Here is a 23,952-nt window from a genome sequence, read left to right on the forward strand (position 1 = left end):
CCCTCTCGTTGCGACCTTGATGACTGTGGAGGCTTTTAAGGGACTCTGAGAGTGTCAAAATCACTTGGTTATAGCTTGGCGTGGCATCTAGGAAGTTGAGTCTTAGGGACTACTAGTATCAGATAATTGACAATTACTGCTGCGTATACAACTGTTAAACCACGCATCGCTGAATTATATGTTTATTCTCTAAATGGTATTAGATATTACTACTATTCAATGATTTTACATGGATGAGTAGGTATAGCACAGCGGGCCAGATCGGGTATCCATGTAGTCCTTCACAACAGGTTCTACATCAGCTAGACGCATAACAGGCATTCTATCGTTGATCTCGGCAGTGTTCCACTTGTTGGGATCGTTAAAGCCAGTATAGTCAGCCAGACGAGTGGCGTTCCGACCTTGCCACTAATGAATAGTGAGTAAATATGAAATTTAGAGGGAAGTAGGAGTATCTTACCTTGGCCCAGACTCGGTCGACATTAGCGTGGTGAAGGAAGAAGAGGGGCTCGTTGGGTGAAGTAGCGGGGCCCATATCACCGAAGATGATGCTGTGAACTATTGACATGTTAATATTTTCAAACCGAAAGGGTGTGGAGATGACTTACTCTGAGCATGAGGCAAGCCCTCAAGCATATCAGACATGGAGTGATAGTTGTCAAAGCTGTAGATGGTATCCATGACCCGAGAGTTGTAGGCAGTAGCCTGCATATCACCAAGGATCTGGTTACCATCCTCATCCTTGCCAAGACCACCGTTGAACTCGCGGGTGAAGCAGTGAAGACGGTTACCAGGAGTGTTCATGTCAGGCCATCCCATCGCCAAAGTAAGATTCGTGTTGGCGAAAGGTCCATCGACGACACAGCGCTTGAAGCCAGGAACATCACTGCCAGTGAGTTTCGCATCACCACCAAATCCAGTCTTGGGGTCAAAGAGGGGAGAATTGACGACGTCGTTCTTATCAGCGTCAATCGTCCAGTCCCAGTATGGCTGAACGCCCTTGTAGTCGCACTCATCGCGAAGCATATCCTCATGAAGCTGGACATACCAACGGTGCCAGGGGAGAAAATTCGCGACAAAGTGGATGTCCGTGTTGAGAGTGAAGTGAGTATAGACGAGATCGTCCATGCGTGTTGTGACATCGTCGACATCTTTGTATGCCTTTTTGGGGAGGTTGCGAAGACAGACTGCAGCGCGGAGATATTCTGTCTTTTCGGCGCTGGTGAGTTCGCGCCATTCTTTACGAACGACGGGGTCGGAGCATGAGCCTTCTGCGCGGGCTACGGGGCTAGCGATGGATAAGGCTGCGAGAGCCAGGCTGGCGAGGAATGAGTGGGCGAGCATTTTGTTAAAGCGATTGTGTTGGAACGAATGACTGATTGGGTAACGAAAGACGAGCTTGCTGGTAGACTGAACTGCTCGGAGGACTGACAGTAACTTATATAGCAATCAGCTGCGAGGCTCGTCCCCTGTAATGGTGTATCATGGGTTATTCTCCTTTCCGGAGCTACCGTTTAGCGGCATCTGAGAATACCGGCATGCGGGAGATGCCGTCCACTAAGAAAAGAAGCTATCGAGGAAGTGGAGCAAAAACCGTTGAGCCGGTTGCAAGTATCCGTAAATACGAACTTTAACGTCTTCGGTCATCTCCTCCTTCTAGAAGCCAAGAGCGATTCCAGTTGTCGCTAAGAATTAGAATTGGCGGATTTTCCACCAAATGCAACACGGTGAAACCCTTAGCGGATTCTTTGACCCACGTTAAAATCTTTTTATAGTGATTGAGATCGAGGACAGGGGAGACGACGGGATGCCACGCCACGTTGGGACTAGCCAGGGCACACGGGCCATAGGGTAAGTTCATGCAATTGTCATTGCCAAGACATTAAAGGGTGAGTTCATCTGAAATCCCGTATAGAACTGTTAATCGGATCTGGGGAGATTCAAAGGGAGTTTTGATTAGATGTGACTGGGAGGCGTTCATTGATAAGTGCCCATACACCGAGGCTGAATGTCAATAGGCAGACTGCTGAGTTGTCAGCCAACGGATAGTTAGGCTGCGGGCGGGGTTTAGCTGATTGTCAGCCCAACCCTCTCGGACGCAAAGCCTTCTCACGATCTGAGTTCACTGAATAACTAATCCCTTGAGCTTAAAATCACGACCTACCCATCATGAAGTCCTGGTTTCTAGCCCCTGACTTCACCTTCACTCCCGACGGACCCCTCCAGCTTGGCGCTGTCATCCCCCATCCCAGTCGTCCGACTCAGACCCTTGCATCACCCCGCACCGACGCAATCACGCTTCCTGAAGTGCAAACTCTGATCGAGGCGAACCATTCTCACTCAAATGATGTCACGCGAACAGCTGGGGTTAATCTCTTTGCCAAGTTTGTAGAGCTTGCTTCTGCTTCTATCGGCTACGAGACTAGTCGGCGCAATGCTCTTGAGTATGGAACTGTAGATCATGAAGTTCGGTCTCTAGTGGCTCCATTTACGAAGGAGTTTCTGCAGAGTATCGTCGATACCGAGGCTGTAAGAGAGCATATCGACTCTGGCTTTCTTGGAAAGCGAACCGTTTACTTCGTTTCCGGGCTCAGGGTTACCAATTCCCCATTTACAGTCACGAAAGAGAAAGGAAGTGGACATAATACCTCACTTTCCGCTTCAGGCCCAGCGGGATTCGTGCCCGTCGAGGTGGGAGGTGGCATTTCAGGTGGAAGAGAGAGCTCAAAAACGGATTCTTATGAGACTGCTTCAGGCATCATTTTTGCTTATCGTCTCCACGCCATCCGCGTTCGAGGCAGCGGCAGCGTTAGCTCGGAGATGTTTTCGCACCGCAAGCTTTTCATGTCCGATAGACCAGAGTCTGATCCTATGGAAGTCGTTGATGTCACTGCAGAAGTTCTGAAGGCTGATAAAGAGGAGGACGAGGCGCCAAAGTACGAGATGGAAGATCTGGGAGATGGGGAATACTGTCTCGTAGCAAAGGCATAGACTCATATCTGTTTCTATGTCACGAGTCTCCAACAGGAAATGAATGCGAGAATTGGTTTGTGTCTTTTTATCTGTACATGAATGGTGATACTGCATCATACATAGCAGCCCATGCCCTCCATGCGTCTGCCTTCTCACTCCAAAACCATATCGGATTTACAAATCTATTATGCCCTGTCTGATCCGGTGCCATCTTTTCCAACAATCTTCTCATGCCATCGGTTCTCTTCAAACACTTTACCGGGCTTTGCTCTGTTGGTATGGGAAGAACTGTCGAAAGAACTTCTGCGTAACCTATTGTTGACGCTGCTATACCAGCAGCCACGGCTGTCGCTATCGATGATCCAGGATGACATATATGAGGGCCAAAGCGTTTGGCGATCTCATCGTTGAGGCGGGTTGGTAGGTTGTCCCCGAATGTGCCGAGAGCAATAGTGCTTCGATCAGTGATTGGAGGGTTACTGGCATTAAAGGTACCCTGACAGTCTGTTGCTCTGACCGATATGACCGATCGATGTCTCGCGGGAAAGGCTTCCCGTTGGTAAGCCGCGTTGTTACCAGCACTAGCCAAGAATATGATTTCGCGACTTCGCTCAACCTCTTCTATCGCTGTAGAGATGGCATCATCGTCGTGGGGAAAGCCGAAGGACATGGAGATGATATCCACTTCTGCTTCAAGTCCGGCCCATCGAATTGCCTGTATGCTGTTTAGTGTCTGGAATACGAACCAACAAAGTAATTCTCTCACCTTGGATATTTGATCACTGCTGTACTCGAGCTCGTCAGTATCCTTGGCAACTCGGACCACATAAACGTGAGCTAGCGGAGCAGCTTCCATGATCAGCCGAGTCATCAGGCTGCCATGCCCGTATTCGTCTTCCATCGAGTCTGGACCAGGCGTGTCTTCGCTCTCCTCACATGTGAAGTCTTTCCATGCTTTTATGGACTTCTTCCTTCTTGGTATCTTGCAAAACGGTAAGTCTGCATCGCATCCTGTATCTAGAACCGCTATCTTAACAGGCTTGAAGTCGTGCTCTGGCTTTTTCTCCCGCAGGCTCACAATGTGCATACTGATATGTTTAAGATTGTCCAGCCATTCTTCTGGAACGACGGTCTTGCCTGTGTGGAACGAGGCAACTTGAGAGTGGAGCTTGTTGTGATTCTCGACCTCCTTGCATCTTGCTAAGTAGGATACGTATTTTGCATCAGTTTTGAAGGCAATATTGACGAGCTTTGACAGTGGTTCGACGATTTCAGTATAGACTTTCCGCCTTATGCCGCCTCCATCCGTGTCGGTGACAGGATTATCGTTTGTAGAACTCTTCGTTGTCATGGCTTTCGGGTTAGAAGTGGTGAATGTTCTAGGATCTAAGCAATTCGCCACGGCTCTTGCAAAGATGTCGCGATGGGTCGATCGCGCCCATTGCGCTTTTTCAAGCTCACAAAGTAGCTGTCTAGCGGCACCATGGTCTCTGTTTAGTCGAGATGTAAGTGGTAGGTGCGCCATTGACTTGATAGGCCTTGCAAGGCCGATCTGGAGGAGTAGGAGTCCCAGGCCGAGAATGTGCGGAAACGGGTGCGTTAGCATTGACCTGTCTTCATCCTCCGAATTCCTCTTCTGACCTTCAAAGTTGAGTGATATATATACCCGTAATGCAAGCTGATCTTTGGGTGATTGTTGGTGGTCCATTTCATGCATAAACCAGATGTCATCGCTTGTCCAATGGTTTCTCATCAACTCAGATTCATAGAATTGCCAGAAGGAATGTGCAATTGCATGAGCAAGTAAGATCTTGTCTTTGTCAGTGAGTTTGTAGCTTTGGATCACCAGAGAAAGTGGAAGTCCTTGGCCTGGGCACAGAAACCGTTCAAGAGGAGCGGGTGGCGGTAATGATACAAGACCGACGCCCTTAACGAAGTTAAGATTGACTTTGGCAAATAGTTGATGTTTCAACACTTGGCAGAAGTAATCCGAGTTGATCCGTTTCAGTGTAGAAATTTTACTATCTCTCTCTTCGTCACTGGAAACGTCTGCAAACTTGACAGCACCACGGCGCCCTTTCGTCTGCCTTCGTCTATGAGTCAGATACCAACTGCATTTCGGGAATTAGACTCACATGGGTATACCCAGCCACAAATGCTGCCAGTAACTCATATTCTCAGATGATATCACAACTTCGAATTGGGCATGCCTACTCTGTATATGTGGCGTTGCGTCAAGGTGGAGTCTGATGGGATGGGCGAGCTTATGATGATGAGGCTTTACCTTCTTGGATTTATCCAGCCAAGATTTCTGCTGCGGCATTTCTGCGTGATGACAAAACGCATGCTGGTGAAGAGCCTTGAAGAGATTTCTGCTGACATGCTGAGGATAATCATCTGGTTCTGGCAACGCCGATCCTGTTGTGAGCTGGTCAAGACCAGTCTTGTTCTTTGGCTCATCCTGGCTTAACTTAGCCAAAAACGCGTCGCATTGCTCTTTCGCTTTGGATGGGAGTGTTTCGTCGGCAATGAAGGACATAGAAATAGAGTTTTTCAGCCTTGACCTGTTATCTGGTCTTGCCAGCGTCATGATGTGCATATAAGATTGCCTGGGTATGGTCTGGCTCCCCGCCGGAGTCGGAAACTATCATCTCAGCCATGTCTCAGGTTCAGGACAAGTAACATACCATGCAGACCTCAAGCAGCGTATGCAGCAACTTTGCGGCAGCTTCCTCAGCCGCATCTTCAAGCTCGTAACCAGCGAATGACTCTTGAGCAATTTGCCCCAGCCTCGTTCCAACTTCTCCCGCAACTCGTTGTCGTTGGCGAATGCCGCATTCCATCACCAAAGCGTAGACCTGCTTGGCAACTTCAGCGACCATTTCGCACGCGCTCAACCGTTCAGGTGACATCTCGACTGTCGCATGATTTGGTCACGGTAAGGCTGAGCTATTTTGAGCTATGTGGAGCAAAGGTTTGGTTTCGATGATCTGTCTGAGTGAGGCTGAGTATCCCTGTTGCTGAGGTCACGTGACGATGCCGACAGCAATTCCTTGGGTCCTGGCCATTTCGTCACCGTCTGACCTGCTCCTCTTTCCTACAACCCGATTTTCTAGCTATCGGAACAAGAAAGCCCGCCCGTTTTGGGCCTCAAAATCATGGATCTCATGAGTTTGAATGCTCGAGAGCTTTCGAACAAGTGCCTTGAGGCTTTTCAACTATGCTTGACTTTTCGCTCAACAGACCCCGGTCTGTCCAATCAAGAAGCATTTCATGATGAGCGATTTGAGTATCGCCTGGCAGATTTTAATCTCTGGATTGACGGCATCGGCGCTTTGGCTCCTTCAAAGGCTTCACTAGATGCGAGGTTGAATGAACGACCGATTGATCTTTCCCTAGTTAAAGGAAACCTTGTTATGCTGTTTCAATCACTGGAAGATTGTTTGAGTCTGCTGACAACTAACCAACCGCTTGAAGATGCGTTATTAGATCTTGATTCGGCTTTGGAAAGTCTTGTCTCGCTTTCATTAGCTATTCGCAGGACAGGGCGTCGGTCACGGCTTCACAAAGCCGACCGTCTTTTCAAACCAGAAGAACACGCTGAGCTGAGGAAACACTTAGAAGCCATAATCCTTCTTCGACCTGGGCCTGGTCCATGCTATGAAGATGACGAGTTCCGAAAGAAGATGAACTCGTTGACACCACTTCAAAGTCATCTTGTCACGGCCAACCTGAAGCGAAGAAATCGGTTCATACAAGCCCATCTACACTCTTTAGGTCTGAAGAAAAGAAGTGTTGGGTTTGAGTTACCGGTTCCTGAAGTTGCAGAGCAGGCTTCTGCACCAACTCTTAGTTCAGATGATAAGATTGCCGAAGTGGCTTTACCTGCTCCCACTCCTCGACAGCCGATCGAGCCGCTACCAGCACCTATGTCAGTCACCTCTGCTTCGGTCCCTGAGAGCAAGCTCGAGTACAAGGAACCCGTTTCTCAGAAGACCGAATCGACGCCAATGACAATAATTACTCAGATCACAGCCTCTGCCCGATATCCTCGCCCAAGAGTATCTGATAATGAACAAAAATTAGTTCAGTGTCCTTGTTGCTGTCAGACATTACCTGTATCAGAGGCTAAGAACAACAACCGATGGAGGTGAGGATATTTCTCCTGGCTGCTTGTTCCTGACACCTGATTCATCCTGTAGAAAACACTTGGCTGAAGACATACGCCCCTATACCTGCATATTCGATGGATGCCCTTCCCCGGATGTGTACTACAGTAGTAGGTCAATGCTGGAACAGCACTTTCGACAGGACCATCCACCAGTTTGGGTATGTCCTCTGTGTGACGAGGGCTCAGTCTATTCGACCATGACTGGAATGATGGACCATCTTCATAACACTCATCCACAAGCCATTGGGGAAGACATCTCAGCAATCATATCATCTTCGGCGCAGACGAAGATGGGTGTAACGAGTTGCCCTCTCTGCGAAGTCAAGGGTGATGCTGACTCCCCAGAGCTGATTGACCACGTCCTTGAGCACGTCCACGACTTCTCGCTCAGGTCTCTTCCCTGGCCTAAATCTTCAAGGGTCGAGCTTGGCGGTGAAGTTGGGTCTTCAAACACAGACAGTAATGAGTTTTCTGCTGTGACTAAATGGTTAGAGGGGTGTGAACACCGTACGGGAGACATTGACCCGGCTTTAAAGCTAGTCGCTTGTGACTACGGGAGGTTGGCAATCATAACTGAACAGATCGAATCTCAAAAAGACGACAAACTTGGCCTGGACATTGGCTTTGCTGACGAGCATGGTGACGAGTCTGCCGAGGCCGAGACTGATATATCGCAGCTGACGAAAGACACTCTTGACTCGGTGAAACAGCATGATGGAGATCGTGAAGTGGTCTTGTGCCATATATGCTCTGCTGAATGGTATCGAGATGAAAATGGACTGACATGTCCCAAATGTCAAAACGAGCTGGTTGAGATTGTGTGTTTTCTGCTGTCATTCTCTCCTTCTCATAATACTGACCTTGGTGAGCAGGTCGAACCTGGATATGATCCTCTGGATTTAGCTCTTCACACAACTCCTACAGGGCCTCGTCTCTCTAGAACTGATCTTCTTATTGGACTTAGTGATGATGGCGGGCCTTCAAGGGCCTCCAAACCAAGCGCTCGTGGGTCAACCTCTGGCTTTCGAAGGTTCGCTGATCGCCTTTTCTCTCGCAAGAAGGCCGATCACATTGAGCCACAGGACGACAAGCCATTTTCTGACACCTTTGTCCGGTTTTCAACTCTCACCCCGCAGGCATGCGGCATCTTGCTCAAGGTTTATGCACGCCGCCTATACCCTTTGATAAAAAAGAAGTCTGTGTTCGCAGACTTTCTTAGACGCACACAGGGTGAAGATGTTTTGCCAACCAGTCACTCCGTTTCCGACCTAGACAGCTTTTTACACATTATGCTTACGTCTTATATGGATCCACTCAAAGCCCTACCTCCCAAGGACCTCACAAAACCTATCTCAAAATACTTCATTAAAAGTAGCCATCGGACTATCCAGCGAGGAACGTCATTGAATTCCCTCCCGTCCTCAAGGTCAATCCGAGAAGTAAAATATTCTAGCCTATCCACCCTGCTGTACCGGATCTGACTTTGAATAACAGGCCCTTTATGCTGGCTATCGATGTATCGACATTGACGTTTGGGATGGCGATGATGATTTCATGACTGATGCAAAGGGGAACTCAAATGTGTTGTATCAACCGTCTAGTGCAAAGGGCGGATCCATCACGAAGAAGCTGTACCGAAGCTCCAGCCCTGCCAGGGAAATTACTGAACCGAAGCATGGGGCCCCCAAGATCACACTCTCCAAGCCAGATCGGTCTACTTCTCTCTCAGAACCAATCGTGACAGACAGAAGGACTCTCGCCGGGCACTTCAGCTTCAGAGAAGCTTGTGAAGTGATTAAAAGCTCTGCCTTCTTACACAGCGATCTACCTGTCATAGTCAATATGTCTGTTTACGCTAGACCCGAACAGCAAGAGCTGATGGTCAGAATCATGAAGGAAGAGTGGAACGGCTGTCTGATCGATGAACCATTAGAAGGCTGTGATCCGAGGTTTCGGTTACCAAAATTAGAAGATCTTCGGAACCGGATACTTGTCAGATTCTCAGCAACTAGACACAAAGATGTTCTTGATTCTGACGGTCTTGGCAAGACTTTGCGAAGAGAAGGACGGGATTACAAGGGCTATATACCTATTATACAGGCATTGGACGGACTCGAGATATATATGCGAAGCAAGCCTTTTGAAGGATTTGACAATATTGGCGCAAAGGACCCCGCCCACGTTTTCTCCCTAAAGGAGCAGAGACTCCAGCTACTTTTGTCCGTTCCAACTGACGACATTTCCATGGAAAACCTCGAACGAAACCAACTTTTCAGACATAACCGGGACTTCTTCTTTCACGTCACCCCAAACTCAGCGCGAGTTGACTCTTCAAATCTCGAGCCCTTGCAGTTTTGGAAACACGGGGTCCAAATGGCTGCCATCAGCCGCCACAACATCGATGAGGGCATGATGTTGAATGAAGGGATGTTCGCTGATGAGTCAGGGTGGGTTCTTAAGCCCGACCGCTATTTTATTCCAGCTAAAGGTGTCCCATTCGGTCTACCAATACACTCCACCCTTATGGAAGTATCCATATTTGTTTTTCAGGATCAAGCTTTAGAGCTGATTAAAAAGGACGGTATAATACAATGGACCAGGGACCTTTCACCATTGACTATGGCTACACTCCACGTACATGGTGACAGCGACCACAAGCTACAAGTGGAGGATGACTTAGTCGAAGACGAGGAATCTGGTGACTTTTGTTACAAACACCAGTTTGTTCCAGACAAAGCAATTACTAATATAATTCTTAAACTCTGCATCCTCCGGTGAGTAAGTCTACAATGTGCCGAGTGATGCTGACAGTATTATCCAGGTTACGATTCGCGGATCACTCAACCGGCCGAGGTTTGATCGCCTGGACCAGTCTCAGGCTGGATCGCCTAAATCGAGGATACCGTCTTGTACCACTTTATAACGAAAAAGGAGGACTTTTGAGTAAACAGAAAATGCTTATCAAGTTTAATATCAAGTTACTAGAATAGAGGCATCTAGTCCTTCTAATCTATAATACTCCTAGCTAGTACGTAAATCGTATTAGTGATTATAACAGAGAAGACTCATGTAAAAGACCATGGCAATGGGCATATCACGGGCCCAACAAGAAATTCATTACGTATGTTTTACTATATCCTAAATGTTGTTGTAACAGCCTTTAGTGTAATAAGTAGCGCCGTTGTAATAGTTCTGGCTACAGCCTGTGACTTCACCCTGAGCATGGTAGGTATGGAGTATTCATCCCGATTCCCTTCACAAGATCTCTTGGAAGAGAGGCGGTGCCCATAAGTCTTTGTCTCCTGCAAATCTTGTATACCGTCACTTTACGTATCCTTCACTGGCTCAAGCCCTCGGTCTCGGATAAAAGCCGTGCCAAGCAAGCAAAGCCCAATCAAAGGAACCTGCAATATGAACACACTGTGACTAGCTGACATGTATGCATCCAAAACCGCAGGAACTTGGCGCATTGACTCCGGAAGCACGTATGTTGAGCTCGCAAGGCTCTTGTACGCAGTTGGCAGAGTAGCGCGTAATTGAGCTTGGAGGACTGCTGCAGAGACAGCAAGACCGCATGCGCCTCCAATACAACGATAGAAATTCCTGTTAGAAATGATGACTGCGCGACGGCTCTTCGGAGAATGTGCCTGTAGTGCGATCAGGGTAGGTTGAAAAATACACCCGACTCCTGTTCCGACAATGGCTAGTATCACAGCGATAACGGCTGGACTAGTATGTCTTGTAAATAGTAGCGCAAGGCCTGCCCCTCTGATAAATGCGTCAGCAACTGATTCGAACAGGAACGGAAGTGTGAAGAGCTTACAAAGTCCAGATAGCAAAACCGAATATGATCACCTCACCGTATCGGAGACGGCGACTGATGTATTGTCCCGAACCAATAGAAGCAATCATTTGCGCTGCCACCAATGGGGTGTAAACCGCTGCTGATTTGATCGCACTGTACTGGTGAGGGTTTTGGAGATAAAGTGGAACGTAGTAGAGGTAGGACTGGTAAACAGCACCGAGCAGACAGTTCTGGGCAAGCATGATAGCCAGGCTTGAGTTCTTGTAGATATCAACTAAATTGGAATGATCAGTTATATTCATCTTGGAAACGAACTTCAGGCAGGTCCTCTTACTGGGCATCATTGGAAGCTTTGCCATCTTCCATTCCCATCCTATGAAGGCTATGAACAGCGCACCGCCAACTGCAAGGAAGCTTATCGATAGTGGCGAGTCCCATGAGAAATATGAACCTCCTTGATGATGGTTAACATTTGTGACATCAGCTTTCGTGGAACTTTGGGTCTTACCTCCGGAGATAGGGATCAGAAGCAGTACAATACCAGCGCCTGATACCAGTGAACCCACCCAGTCAATCTTGGAAATTCCTTCCCAAAAGCCAATAGTCGGGGGCTTGGAGGGGAGAAAGATATAGGCTAAAACCGCGGTGATGAACGACAACGGGGTCAAAAGCCAGAAGAACACTCTCCATGATGACTTTTGCATGATACCGGCGGCAATGAAGGGTCCGATCACATTACCCAATCCAACGGTGCCTCCAACAACTCCTTGAATCTTTCCTCTCTGCTCAAGAGTGACGATATCCGAGATGATGATGTTGACAAGGTTCTGAACACCACCGCCGCCGATACCGGCGATGGCCCGAGAGACGTAAAACATAATCGCATTCTGACTCAACGAGCAGAGCAAGTCTGCCACACAGAGTAATAACGCTGCAGATACGAAAATAACCTTGCGACCAAAAACATCAGAGAGTCTTCCGTAGAGCATCTGGAAACAGGTATTGGCGATCAAGCTGGATGTGCCAGCCCATGAGATGGTAGCTCCGGCGTCTAAGTCTTTCGCAATGGTGGGGATAGTTACTGATATGCCATTTTGATCAATTGTAACGAGTAGTAAAGCCGCGGAGAGGGTAGCGAGGGCGGTAACTAATTGTCGTCGAGGCAAGATATTTACCTGGTCGTGAAGAGCTTTTTCGTCCTTGGTGAGTACCATTGTGTCCGCTACATTGAGCTATATGAGAAGGAATAAGTTCATAATCAGATTTCTGAGTCAATTGAGGTATTATGACTCTTTCGCCAAGTTCGCCTTCGGCTATTCCCAAACGGTGATGCGAGCCACAATTATATCGGAGCTTGTCCGCGGGATTTGTCCGAATACTTCTTGATATATGCACTGATAAGACGGAACACAAAATAATACAATCTATAGTACCATATTCTAAAAATCTCATAGAATTACACCGTGACTACCTACCAACTCAATGCCGATCACTCAGACTTTGGTGGCCACTTCACCCTCTTCTCCGCCTGAACATACAAATTGTTCGGCCGAATCAGCTGGAAGTACGGATCATACTCAATAGGCCCGTCCTGCGCCAAGCTGAACTTGTACCGATACACAAGCTTCGGTAAAAACACCTTGATCTCCTGCAACGCAAAGTTAAAACCGACGCACATTCTTGGGCCTGTCGCGAATGGGATGTAAGATCCGGGGGGCCGATTCTTGACCTGTTCTGTATCCCAGCGATCAGGGTCAAAGCGCCCCGGGTTCTCCCATATGTCCTTGTTGTTATGCATGTGATGCAGTGCTGAGATGACTACTGCGCCTTTGGGTAATCTGTAACCTCCTGGCAAGATCATATCAACCTTGGCGGTGCGACCGGGCTGAAAGGAGGGATTGTGCAAGCGTTGGGTTTCCTTGATGAACTTGTCTAGGAAGCTTAGCTTGCTCGTTGTCTCGGCTGTGACTTGTGTATCCTCATCCCAGTCGTTGTCGATAAGTTCTTGGACAAGGCGTTCTTGGTTTCCTGGGTACTTGACAAGACTGTAGATCAGCCAGGACAGCAAAGATGACGTGGTGGTGAAGCCGGCGGCTGTAGCTACGAGCAAGGTTGGGGCGAATTGGGAGGGCGGCAGCTTGTTGCCCTTGTTGTCTTTGGCCCGTAGGAAGTAGTCTAGACAGTCAGCTGGGTCCGGGACCGATTGGTGTACAAAGCCGTAGCTTACCGACAACATTCTCAGCCTTGAGCGCTGCATCTTGAAGTTCCAGATCTTCCTGTCCCTTCGAAGCTCTGGCAATCGACTCCGTCATCATCTCCATAATCCTCCCCATCGTATCTCTAACCTTCTTCGGATCACCAAACGGCATCTTAGCATACCAAGCTCCCATAGACGACACACGCTTATTCAGCTCCAGGTTCTCAGCAATCTTGAGAACCATCTCATGCAGCGACGAGTCCACTGCCTCGAAATGCGCAAAGTCCATACCTAGGACAAGCTTACCCACTGCCTGCGAGCCAAGCTTCAGCATGTACTGGTAGACATTCCACGCTTCGCCCTTTCCATCAAGCTCATCGAAGACTTTGAAGGACTGCTCTACCGTTCGCTGCATGGTGGGAGCGTAATGGCGAACGGCTTTTGGTCCAAGCGCGGGCGGGAGGAATTTGTGAGCAAGGCGCCATTGCTCCGTGTCGGTATCGGCAAGAAAGACGCCTGCTTCTTGGTTCTTGATTGGGTGGAGGGGATGGCCGGGGACGATGTCTTTCGTGAAATAGTGGTCTTCGGCGAGGAAGATATTGGAGAGCTCGGCGCTATTGGTCTGGTAGAGGCGGTTGCCCATGCTGTTTGTGACAAATAACGGCCCATATTTCTCGAATAGGCGCTGGTGGTTGCCGAGATGATCGGGGTAGATCTCTAGGTAGTTACCGAAGTATGGAATGCCAGCTGGGCCGGGCACATCACGAACAGCGTTACCATTGACGGAGACAGCGATTGGCTCTTCTTTATCCAAGACTTCAGATGCTACATTGAGCCTTCGATCATCGTGAACAAAGCCAACGCCTAAAGATTGAAGTCAATCACTTGCGTTTCTGACACAGCTCGGTAAAACTTACCATTTGGCTTGACAATGGCAAAGTGAGATGCGACAATGTTTTGAAGCTCCTCAAAGTCAACAGCCGGCGGCAGGTCAACTTCTCTAGCGGTGGACGGAGCCTCCCCCAAGAGATAAAATTGTTTTGTTGCCATAATGATAATGATGAACTTAATAATTGCCAAGGCCGTCTGTCCAAAGCTGCAATGCTCAGAGTATTTCGATGTTATATGGAAAAATTCCAGAAGGCGAAAGCATTCATGCATGGCACATGCAAATACCCATTCTTGCCTTCTTGTTATTACACCGCAGGCAAGGATACGAAGTCCAACGTGGAGACGACATGTCTGTCGCCGCGCACTGCAACATGAATGACGTTGAAGCCCTGCATCGTAGAAATTTTATCGTTGCATCCGTTAATCTCTCGGCATATCTGTGTCCGCAGATATCTGGGTCTGATTACAATCGTTGTTACGATTGGATGATGCAGACGGGAATATCGGAAGGACCCGTGTCATGTCGGTACTCGCGTTTAGCATAACCGCGAAGACGGAAATAAGAGCGATATTCTATGCGATTTTCAGGGTCAGAGATCATTCTTGAGCCAATAGATCCTTGTGCGTTACATCAACAGCGGAATTCGCATTGTTTCACCGACTGCCTCCGGTCGACGTGGATCATAAAGCGGGTTGGCCTCGGCCCTGTGGATCCACAACGGGCCCTGAAACCTCGGCATTTCTGGAGACCCACTACGGAGCTGCACTCCGGCCCGCTGTGGGCACATGCAAATGGCGGCATAATCCTGGTAGTTCCAGGGACCCGTTGCTTGTGAGTTTTATGGTATGTGGCTACGGCGTGACCGCCTGATACGCAAGCATTGAGCTGTTTAAGAGAACGGTCTGCAGTAGACCCAGTCTCTGGTATTCTTATCCGAATGTTTCAAGGTCATCGCCAAATACCTGCACTTCAATTACCTGAACCAAGTCTCGTGTTGTGTTTTACAGCCAATAATGGAGGAATTTACGATCAAGCAGGTCGCTGAGCATAACAGCCCCGAGGATGCATGGCTGATCATCCATGGTCAAGGTAGGCTATGGCAATTCCATTCTTGGGTCGCTCACTAACTAGAGGCAAGTCTACGACGTCACAAAATACCTGGCAGATCATCCTGGTGGTGCCGATGTCCTCACAGAAGCAGCCGGTACAGACGCCAGCGAAGACTTCGACAACGCTGGACACTCAGAAGATGCCTTTGAGATCATGAAAGACTGCTGCATTGGCAAGATTCAGGGCTTTGAGAAGAAAAAGCCCAAGCTCACGCCCCTTGCACCTGTAAAGGCAGTCAAGATCCAGACTAGAGGATCCTCATCAATTTCAACTTTGGTCAACTTGGGCTTCATTGTCTGCGCTGGTGCAGGAGCGTATTACTTTACTCGCCGCCAAGGGTTCACCGCACCAGACTGGTTGTCGGCGTCGCTACGCAGTGATTCAACTGGCTCAAGTTTCATCAAAGGCATCATTGTCGGAGGTGGATCACTCGCAACGGCCAATGCAGTTGCTGCACAGCGATTCACCAGTATGGCGATGAAGAGCAAGCCCTTCACGAGTTATCCTGCCCATATGAAGGTTCCTAAGCGAGCTCAAGAAGACACTTTGCTGCAACGAGGACTATTGGATCCTGTCACCTACTCGCCACTTCCACTCAAGCAAAAAACTCTCATTGCGCCAAATGTTTATCGCTTGACGTTCAGTCTTCCGACCACAAGTACTATTCTTGGCCTACCAATTGGTCAACATGTCACCATCAAGGCAGACGTGGACGGAGAGAGCGTCGCTCGGTCATATACACCAGTGTCCAATAATTCCGACCTCGGCGTTCTTGAATTGGTCATCAAAGCATACCCGGATGGCAAGCTCACAAGCAAGTATCTGGCGAAGCTCGAGGTTGGAGACGAGGTCCTCTTCAGAGGGCCCAAAGGAGCAATGAAGTATCAGCCGAACCTTTGCAAGAAGATCGGTATGATCGCCGGTGGTACAGGTATTACCCCAATGTTCCAGGTCATTCGTGCTATCTGCGAGCATGACCGCGACACAACAGAGATCTCTCTCATTTATGCCAACAGAACAGAGCAGGACATTCTGCTTCGGGAAGAACTGGACAGGTTTGCTAGGAGATATCCCAAGAACTTCAAGGTGTACTATATGCTGGATCAGCCGCCGGTGAACTGGAAGTTTGGGTCTGGGTATGTGACTCGAGAGTTGATGAAGGAGAAACTTCCCTCGCCGGGTGTGGATTCCAAGGTGTTTCTGTGTGGGCCGCCCGGAATGGTGAATGCTTCGAAGAAGGCACTTGTTGATTTGGGTTTTGAACAGCCCGGGGCGTCAGCTAAGATGTCGGACCAGATTTTTGCATTCTAGATAAGACAAAATCCTTTCATCTCATATGCATTGTTGTTCTTTTTGGTATCGCGCTCTGCGAACCAGGAATCTTAAGTTTCATCCGTCCTTGTTTCAGTAAAATATACAAACAGTCTTTTGCAGTTTGCAGGGCATCAATGGAGAAGAAGCCCTTTCTTATCTCAGCTTTTTCGTATCTCAAATGGCGATCTGTGTCCCACAATTCTGATACTTCCAGCCCCACAACCTGTACCAGTTCGCAAATAGTGAAGCAGTAATAATGCGCTACGGGAAAAGCCATTTCACTTGAACACGAAAGAACCAATCATATGCTTCGCCTTGCGCATCAAAGCTTCAGGCCGGCTAACTGGAATGGATCCAGATGTCAACCACCATGAGATTGTGTAGAATGATTGGACTGAAACTATTTACTTTTTAAAGATCGTCGTTGGCTAATGTCGCTGCTAGCATGTACTGGCGGGGAACCCGACTTTACGACAGGGTGAATACAGCCCCCAAGAAGCTCTTTATCATTCAGAGCTTGGTGTCAGGAATACGCCAAGTGGTTATAAAAGGGAACTTGCATCCTCCAAGAGATCTTAAGGTCCCAAGACATTCTTTTACATATCAGATAAGCAATACTTTTCTTTTACACCAATCCTTCTAAACCTATCCGTTCTTTACTTGAGCCGTCAAGATGCCGTTCACTGGGAGGTAAGTTATTGTCCCTTCCCCCTAATTTGTATATTTCTATTACGGATACAGCTGCTAAACTCTCATAGTGACATTTGCAAGATCATTTTCGCGATCATTCTCCCTCCAGTCGGCGTTTTCATGGAGCGAGGATGCGTAGGTGACTTTTGGATAAATTTGCTTCTGACATGTCTATGTATGTTCACAGTATCCACTCAGTTGTCGCGTGCTAACTCTAGCAGTCTTCGTTCCTGGCCTCATTCATGCCCTGTATATCATTCTGAAATATTAGGTGCTGCGACTCGCTTACACCGCAGTATCTTGGGCACAATGCTTTGACGTGTTTTATTATAATTATCTATGAATATTTACTTTTATCATACTACTCTACTCGAAGCCTGCTTTGCTTCTATCTTTAGATTCTCTTGGAAAGCTTTATGGATTTAAATTTTTCGCCCCGAAAATCATTTCATTGTTGCTGTTGGTATTCTATGAGGAACGTAGGCAGAGTTTCGTGGCTGCATCTCTCGAACAACACATGTTGTGATTGGCTCCCTCATGGGCTAAAGAAACATTATATAAGACGGTGCTGAGTTTGCAAAGGTCTAAATTACACTTTTACAATAAGAGATAGAGCACTAACTCATAGCCCTATACTACATATTGAATATTACAACGCAGCAATCTTAAACCAAATTTTTTGTCGTGCTGGATCTGTAATATATCTTACACTATACCAAACGGTCCTGAGTGAAGCTAAGTCAAAACGCTAGACAGCTATGACCTAGCTGAGTTTCAAGTGAAGTGGGTACGATAGATGGGCTTAGACTGACTCATTCCGTTATTGTGATTGGCTTTCCCGTAATATTCGCCCTCGCACTGCCCGATGGCAAGTGGGGCATAACATTTATCCTCCCCTTAGAAAAACTCACCTCGCCCAGAAGTGTCATTCTTCCTATAGGTTCCCTCGTGTTTACCATCAACGGCATTCTACGCACAACAATGGCCATCCAAGGAATCGTGACTGCCAAGATCAAGCATAAGCGCGCATCTGCTCCCAAAAGCCGTAATGGCTGCATCACATGGTACCCTTGCCCATCCTCCTTCACCTTCCAAGTCCAGTGGCTGATTTTAAGTGTCTGCCTGCAGCAAGTAAGTGGCGTTATGAGTTTCCGCCGTCCGGTTGCTTATATATATAGGATCCGACACCTAAAATGTGACGAGGCGAAACCGGTATGTAACCGTTGCTGCGAGGACAAGATCAAGTGCGACGGCTACGCAATGCCTAAACCCAAAGCTCCCCGGCGAAAGCACCGTAAAAAGACTGCACCAACAAATTCCGATACTATGTCTTTGTGCTTAACGATTGACGATATCCCCTCATTGACAAGTTCAGAGCGTTTGTACTTCCAACACTTCCTGCAGTTCACGACTACGCAGCTGTCACTCTCTTCCGGTTCGACCAACTTTTGGCTCCGATATGCTTTGCCTATAGGTTACCAATTCGAGTCAATTCGATACAGCATGATTGCTGTTGGCGCCTCGCATCGCCTATTCATGGCGAAATCCCTCGGTCATTCGGATATAGGCGAATTGAAAGGCTTCGCTACCCACCAATACAATAAGGCTATCGCGACTATTATACCAAGCATGACAGCTTCTCAAGACTTGCATATTATCATGATCTGCTGCCTTCTTTTCGTTTCATTCGAAGGTCTGACTGGTCGCTATGACGAGCTCCTACAACATCTCAGTGCCGGAATCTCATTATTCGATTCAGCGCTGCCGTCGTCAAACGATGAAGAACGCGCAATGACAACAAAGCTTGCCGAGATGTTCTGCCGGCTTGGAGTAGAGTCATCCAACTTTATGCAAAATGATCCAAGTGTCTCCGGGATGCGAAAGTGGTATCACACGAACGAACGTCAGCACTCCCAGTCTCCAAAACCATTCAGCAATCTTGATGAAGCATCTTCTGCATTACGGCGTTTAGATGTTCTCTACGACGAAAAGCCTTGGCACTATGAAGGAAGCGATGCAGAGGGTAAAGAGACTCTTGTGTCGGAAGCGCGTGCAAACCTCCAGAGCGCTCTTGATGGGTGGACCGCGCGTCTTGATGCTCTCTACGAGGCCAGGAACGAGGACATAATGATTGAGGGGGAGCAGCAGTACCGCAACCTGCGCCTGCGCCAGCAATACTGGCAGATGGCGATCAATTCATACTCCACGAAAGAAGCGGCCGCCAATCCCAAGACTTTTGAGCCATTCCTGGCAGCGGCCAGAGAAGCAGCAGCACCTTTTATTGCTCTTCGCCAGCCGACATTTTCGCTCGATGGCGATCTGATCTCCGGCCTAGCTTTCGCCGCATCGACCACGACTGACGATGAAACCAAAGTACAGGCTCTTGACCTCTTGTGGCGATTGAATCGTCGTGAAGGGCTTTTGGACAGTCGTGATTTTGTTGAGTTACATGAGCTTGCAAGGGCGCTTGAAACATGCGAGGAACCTAACTTTGACGAAAATTGGAAGCCTACGGCGGCGGCTGGGCTTCCAACGATCATTGAGAGGTTACGAAACAGTCTGGGGCAATTACATATTTATTAAAGTAATAGTAGACATAAGTATATTACAGCAAGTTGCAGTGGTCTACAATTGAGGCCTGATAAACTCTTGTTTTAGTGACAACACCAGGTCCATTAGTCCAGATTTTGACAAACGTATCTATTATTAAATGATTTCTCATGCTCAGCGCAATGCATGCTCTCCATTTTGCTTTTATTAACACATAACCCTTTATCTCTGATGGAAAAAGCACTCAATTGCTAATAGGGGCCCGATTTTCATTGCAGTGTCTTTACATTGCAATACTCGCTGACCCAATGTCTCATCCGAGGGAGGTTCAGGGTAATCTGCTACTAACGATGATGACGTCATGGAGATACTCCAAGTGACGGCTGGTCCTCTTAACCAACGTGGGTGAGTCAGCGAGACTATTGATAGGTCAAAACCGCAAGCTGGAAGTGGTAAGGGAAGTCGGAGGCTGTATGACAAGCTTTCTGAGGTGGGAATGTGCTGTTCTTCGAAGATTCTAAAGCCAGGGCAGCCCCATATTTAGATGTGCCGAGGAGTGGAACCTTGAGGCTCAAGACGAGGATCCTGTGGATCAGTTTCATGCGGTCAGATCTTAGTTGCGGAAGAAACGCGGAATTAATGCCATCTTTGCGTCATAACGGAGCCGCACCGGACGAACGACGATAAAATTGTCGTCTTGGGCTATTGCGCGTACAAGTACTTGATGACCTCGGCTGCCCCACGTTTCAGTCGGTGTCACCGTTTCGAGGCTCGAATTTGAGGCAATTCGAGCCTCATCATTGTGTACTATATCTTCCGTCATGCCGTACTACCCGGTCTCGATCGGAGGCGTCTGGCACCGACAATCCGGATCTTTGGACCGGAAATCGCCTCAAGTGTTAGACTATGTGTGTGATGAATTCTTTACAAAACCCCCCTACAACTGGCGTTTCAGTCGAGTCGCATCATCTCGTAGCTACTTCATATCACTATTATCTTGCAATTTTGCAAACATTAATCCTTTCTATACATTCTACCTGATTGCACATCCCGAAACTGTTGCTCAACCATATCATTATGGGTGCTTTTACTCTTCCTTCAACCGACGGTCGCACTGTCGCCGTACTCGGTGGAGGAGTACTTGGCCGCCGCATCGCATGCGCATGGGTTGCAAGCGGATTTGACGTTGTCATCCGTGACCCAAGCTACGAACAAAGCGCTGCTGCCGTGGAATACTGCAACACTAGCATGTCTCAATACTCAGATTCAGAGATCCGAGGAAGAGTGACAGCTGTCGACGATCTCGCCGAGGCTGTTGCCAAGGCATGGCTCGTCATTGAAGCTGTCCCCGAGAAGCTCCCTCTCAAGATCTCAACTTTTGCAGACTTGGAAAAGCTCACATCGCACGACACCATTCTCTGCAGTAACTCGTCATCTTATAAGTCAAGAGAGATGATTGAAGGTCTTAAGCCAGAGACGAAACGACGTGTTCTGAACATGCACTATTACATGCCACCGGACTACCGTGTCGTCGAGCTAATGACGGACGGCGAGACAGACGGGAACATCTTTCCATTCCTGTATCAAAAACTCGAAGAGATCAAGTTTCACCCCTATATCGCTCGCAAAGAGTCAACTGGCTTCATCTACAACCGTCTATGGGCTGCTATCAAGCGTGAGGTTTTGAACATCCTCGCCGAAGAAGTATCTACGCCAGAGGAGATCGAGAAGCTCTGGAAAGAGATGTGGTATGCCAAAGAGAAGGGGCCTGTTGCTATGATGGATGCTGTTGGTCTCGATACCGTGTCTTTCATTGAGCAGCACTACATTGCTGAACGTGGCCTGCCTGATACGCCAGTCAAGTTTCTTCAGAAGTACATTGATGGAGGCAGGTTGGGAGCCAAGTCTGATAAGGGCGGACTGCTTCCTCCAAGCAAGCCTGTCGAGTCGGATCATGAATCCTCGCTCTACTTCTTAGACATTGGGTTGTCAAGTGGAAACGGAAAAGGGTATGCTACAGCTGGCCGTGTCTTAGTTGGTTCTAGCGATGGAAAGCCGATGAAGACGCTTATATCAGGTCAACGTATGCCTGATGGTATTGACATTTCGAAGTCCACTGGAAAGCTCTTCTGGACCTGCATGGGCAATCCTTCGGCAAACGACGGTGCTGTTCTCAGCTGCAATCTCGATGGAACAGATCTCAAGGAGATTGTCCCTCAAGGGTCGGTACACACACCAAAACAATTGACCGTCGATAACACGAGCTCGAAGCTGTACTTTGCTGATCGTGAGGGAATGAGGATCATGAGATGCAACTTAGATGGCTCTGAGCTCGAAGTCTTGATCCAAACCGGTGACTGGCAGGTTAATGAGCATATGCTAGATCCTACAAGATGGTGTGTTGGCATCACAGTGTCACCTTCCACTGGCAAGTTTTATTGGTCACAGAAAGGTCCGTCTAAGGGAGGACAGGGCCGCATTTTTCAAGCCAAGATCGACTTCCAACCAAGCGAGGATGCTAAGACCAGGACAGATATCGAGGTACTGTTCCAGGGCTTACCAGAGCCTATCGATTTGGATGTCGACGAGGATGAGAATGTGCTCTACTGGACGGATCGGGGCGAGTTACCAAATGGCAATACTATCAACCGCGCCAAGCTGAGAGACATTGCCCAGGTGACTCACGATGGTGCAAGCAAGCCAGGTAAAGATTACGAGGTTGTTGCCTGGGGATTACATGAGGCTATCGGCATCAAGCTCGACTCGAAAAACCGTCGTATTTTCGCCACAGACTTGGGAGGCTCGGTGTACAAGTTTGATATGGATGGAGGTAACAGGAAGAAGGTGTATGAAGGATCTCGGGCGTTTGTGGGTATCACTGTGGCGTAGGTACTGCACGAGCCTGTCCTTCGACATCCCGGAATACAGCAAAGCAACGTTGCGATATTTCACAAGTGTGTCATGATAGAATATCCTTTCATAAATAACAGACTTTAATAACTCGACTTATTCGCTCTATGTCAGTAATACAAGTCCCTTGGTAGACTGCCAGTAGTTTAAGTGACTTGAAGTTGGGACTGGGCTGCGAGTCCTACGTAACAGCCAAATAGTACGTAACACATACATCAACGCGTCTAATCATGCCCCCGTCAATCCAATTGAGTGAAGCTTTCGCCCTTCTACGCTTCATCTTCGCAGGTGTCAGTATTCCGCCTGAAAATGCGTGATACCAGCAGCCACATCTTGCCAGGAGGCTTATCCTCACTAGCCCTGCGAACAAGCCACCACTGAAGAGTCATAGCCGCCATGGCACTGTTCCATATGAACGCCACCATCATACCCACTGAGAACGACAATGACGTGGATATGTGTCTTGTTCCGCAAAGGCTCATGACTTGGAAGTCGTCGATACCGTCGGGCAGGGCGAAGCCCGAAAGCATGAGAACCGCCTGGCAGAGGAAGATATCGGTGTAGTTAACCATCATATGCACCCGGCGCCATTTCCTATTCATTGAAATCTTTGGTCTGAGGCTGTTCTCGATGAGGTAGGCTCCTACTGCCAACGTCGCCAAAACTGCTGTGACCAAGCCAATGATCTGGAGGGTAGATAGATGGTCAGCACTGCTGTGCACATACGACATACCACTTACCCCGTGTTCTGTTCGGAAATGGTCTGACGATCCCATACCAGCCAACCCGCATAGCATGCCAATAGCCAGAAGAGGCAGGAAGAAGACGCAGAATAGTATCTTCTGCCATTTTTCAATTCGAGCTTTGAACAGCGGTCGCTCAATCAGTTCGCCGAGAGCGATTAGTGTCGAAAAGATCAGGATGGTAGGGTATACGAAAAAGAAAGCGAGTGTCATGGCGGCCACTAGATGTCTTAGCAACGTTTAGACTACAGAAGCTAATGGCTTACCGTGTGTACCAGTTAGTATTATTAACAGAGATTTCGAAATGGTGTTAACGTGATAGCTGTTCTTGGTGAAGTCGATCAGGTAGGTGTTGCCTGAGCTAGTGATGTTGATAGGGCATTTCGGAACCTGCATACCCGACGGACGCGTCAATGTGAGGTTTCTTTCGAGCGAAGTTCTTAGACCGGCGACTCCTCTGTTTAGCCAACAAGTCGAATGCCCTGCCAATATGTCCAAGTTACTTTGCAAGAAGTCGGTAACATAAAGCTGGTTCTGAGTTGTTCCAAAGCAATATTGTCGACGCGATTCTTCATCTGATCTCGGTACATTGAATTC

General features: G+C 48.2%; 9 protein-coding genes across 9 annotated transcripts; 5 read left to right on the forward strand and 4 right to left on the reverse strand.

Moving 5' to 3' along the window:
- Positions 1 to 225: 225 nt before the first annotated feature.
- Positions 226 to 1,392, reverse strand: FOBCDRAFT_285807 (uncharacterized protein; the record flags this gene model as incomplete). The annotated part of the gene is made up of 3 exons (XM_031191932.3): positions 609 to 1,392; positions 461 to 558; positions 226 to 408 (listed from the first exon to the last, which is right to left on the reverse strand). The coding sequence occupies exons 1-3, from the start codon at positions 1,342 to 1,344 to the stop codon at positions 226 to 228; spliced, it is 1,017 nt and encodes a 338-aa protein (XP_031033163.2). The 5' UTR covers positions 1,345 to 1,392.
- A 724-nt stretch (positions 1,393 to 2,116) lies between these two features.
- On the forward strand, positions 2,117 to 3,048 carry FOBCDRAFT_10646 (uncharacterized protein). The gene has a single exon (XM_031191933.3). The coding sequence runs from the start codon at positions 2,170 to 2,172 to the stop codon at positions 2,989 to 2,991; it is 822 nt and encodes a 273-aa protein (XP_031033164.2). The 5' UTR covers positions 2,117 to 2,169; the 3' UTR covers positions 2,992 to 3,048.
- Positions 3,049 to 3,058: 10 nt separating this feature from the next.
- On the reverse strand, positions 3,059 to 5,885 carry FOBCDRAFT_146589 (uncharacterized protein; the record flags this gene model as incomplete). The annotated part of the gene is made up of 4 exons (XM_059608232.1): positions 3,059 to 3,688; positions 3,740 to 5,060; positions 5,109 to 5,617; positions 5,661 to 5,885. The coding sequence occupies 4 exons, from the start codon at positions 5,883 to 5,885 to the stop codon at positions 3,059 to 3,061; spliced, it is 2,685 nt and encodes an 894-aa protein (XP_059466072.1).
- Positions 5,886 to 6,079: 194 nt separating this feature from the next.
- FOBCDRAFT_233014 (uncharacterized protein) lies at positions 6,080 to 10,240 on the forward strand. Its single transcript, XM_054707278.2, has 4 exons — positions 6,080 to 7,123; positions 7,176 to 7,962; positions 8,017 to 8,583; positions 8,639 to 10,240. The coding sequence occupies exons 1-4, from the start codon at positions 6,132 to 6,134 to the stop codon at positions 9,920 to 9,922; spliced, it is 3,630 nt and encodes a 1,209-aa protein (XP_054563253.2). The 5' UTR covers positions 6,080 to 6,131; the 3' UTR covers positions 9,923 to 10,240.
- On the reverse strand, positions 10,215 to 14,196 carry FOBCDRAFT_169935 (cytochrome P450; the record flags this gene model as incomplete). Its single annotated transcript, XM_059608450.1, has 6 exons — positions 10,215 to 10,912; positions 10,968 to 11,403; positions 11,458 to 12,124; positions 12,484 to 13,103; positions 13,177 to 14,010; positions 14,064 to 14,196. The coding sequence occupies 6 exons, from the start codon at positions 14,194 to 14,196 to the stop codon at positions 10,471 to 10,473; spliced, it is 3,132 nt and encodes a 1,043-aa protein (XP_059467995.1). The 3' UTR covers positions 10,215 to 10,470.
- Positions 14,197 to 14,990: 794 nt separating this feature from the next.
- FOBCDRAFT_323945 (uncharacterized protein) lies at positions 14,991 to 16,483 on the forward strand. The gene is made up of 2 exons (XM_031191939.3): positions 14,991 to 15,127; positions 15,177 to 16,483. The coding sequence occupies exons 1-2, from the start codon at positions 15,052 to 15,054 to the stop codon at positions 16,457 to 16,459; spliced, it is 1,359 nt and encodes a 452-aa protein (XP_031033170.2). The 5' UTR covers positions 14,991 to 15,051; the 3' UTR covers positions 16,460 to 16,483.
- Positions 16,484 to 17,135: 652 nt separating this feature from the next.
- On the forward strand, positions 17,136 to 19,735 carry FOBCDRAFT_244710 (uncharacterized protein; the record flags this gene model as incomplete). Its single annotated transcript, XM_059610626.1, has 3 exons — positions 17,136 to 17,152; positions 17,959 to 18,216; positions 18,331 to 19,735. The coding sequence occupies 3 exons, from the start codon at positions 17,136 to 17,138 to the stop codon at positions 19,733 to 19,735; spliced, it is 1,680 nt and encodes a 559-aa protein (XP_059467996.1).
- Positions 19,736 to 20,463: 728 nt separating this feature from the next.
- On the forward strand, positions 20,464 to 22,726 carry FOBCDRAFT_233025 (uncharacterized protein). Its single transcript, XM_031191948.3, has one exon. It carries the CDS (start codon positions 20,780 to 20,782, stop codon positions 22,589 to 22,591), a length of 1,812 nt encoding a protein of 603 aa, XP_031033179.2. The 5' UTR covers positions 20,464 to 20,779; the 3' UTR covers positions 22,592 to 22,726.
- A 155-nt stretch (positions 22,727 to 22,881) lies between these two features.
- Positions 22,882 to 23,568, reverse strand: FOBCDRAFT_146609 (uncharacterized protein; the record flags this gene model as incomplete). The annotated part of the gene is made up of 2 exons (XM_059608234.1): positions 22,882 to 23,298; positions 23,353 to 23,568. 2 exons carry the CDS (start codon positions 23,566 to 23,568, stop codon positions 22,882 to 22,884), a joined length of 633 nt encoding a protein of 210 aa, XP_059467997.1.
- Positions 23,569 to 23,952: the final 384 nt, after the last annotated feature.

Source organism: Fusarium oxysporum, chromosome X (assembly GCF_013085055.1).
Source record: "Fusarium oxysporum Fo47 chromosome X, complete sequence".
NCBI classification, from domain to species: domain Eukaryota; kingdom Fungi; phylum Ascomycota; class Sordariomycetes; order Hypocreales; family Nectriaceae; genus Fusarium; species Fusarium oxysporum.

Bases quoted from the DNA above. Each gene is read 5' to 3' on its own strand.
- FOBCDRAFT_10646 (XM_031191933.3), top strand. From the start codon at position 2,170: ATGAAGTCCTGGTTTCTAGCCCCTGACTTCACCTTCACTCCCGACGGA.
- FOBCDRAFT_233025 (XM_031191948.3), top strand. From the start codon at position 20,780: ATGGGTGCTTTTACTCTTCCTTCAACCGACGGTCGCACTGTCGCCGTA.
- FOBCDRAFT_323945 (XM_031191939.3), top strand. From the start codon at position 15,052: ATGGAGGAATTTACGATCAAGCAGGTCGCTGAGCATAACAGCCCCGAG. The intron at 15,128-15,176 runs GTAGGCTATGGC...ACTAGAGGCAAG, and splicing joins GCTGATCATCCATGGTCAAG to TCTACGACGTCACAAAATAC.
- FOBCDRAFT_233014 (XM_054707278.2), top strand. From the start codon at position 6,132: ATGGATCTCATGAGTTTGAATGCTCGAGAGCTTTCGAACAAGTGCCTT. The intron at 7,124-7,175 runs GTGAGGATATTT...TTCATCCTGTAG, and splicing joins AAGAACAACAACCGATGGAG to AAAACACTTGGCTGAAGACA. The intron at 8,584-8,638 runs GTAAAATATTCT...TTTGAATAACAG, and splicing joins CCTCAAGGTCAATCCGAGAA to GCCCTTTATGCTGGCTATCG.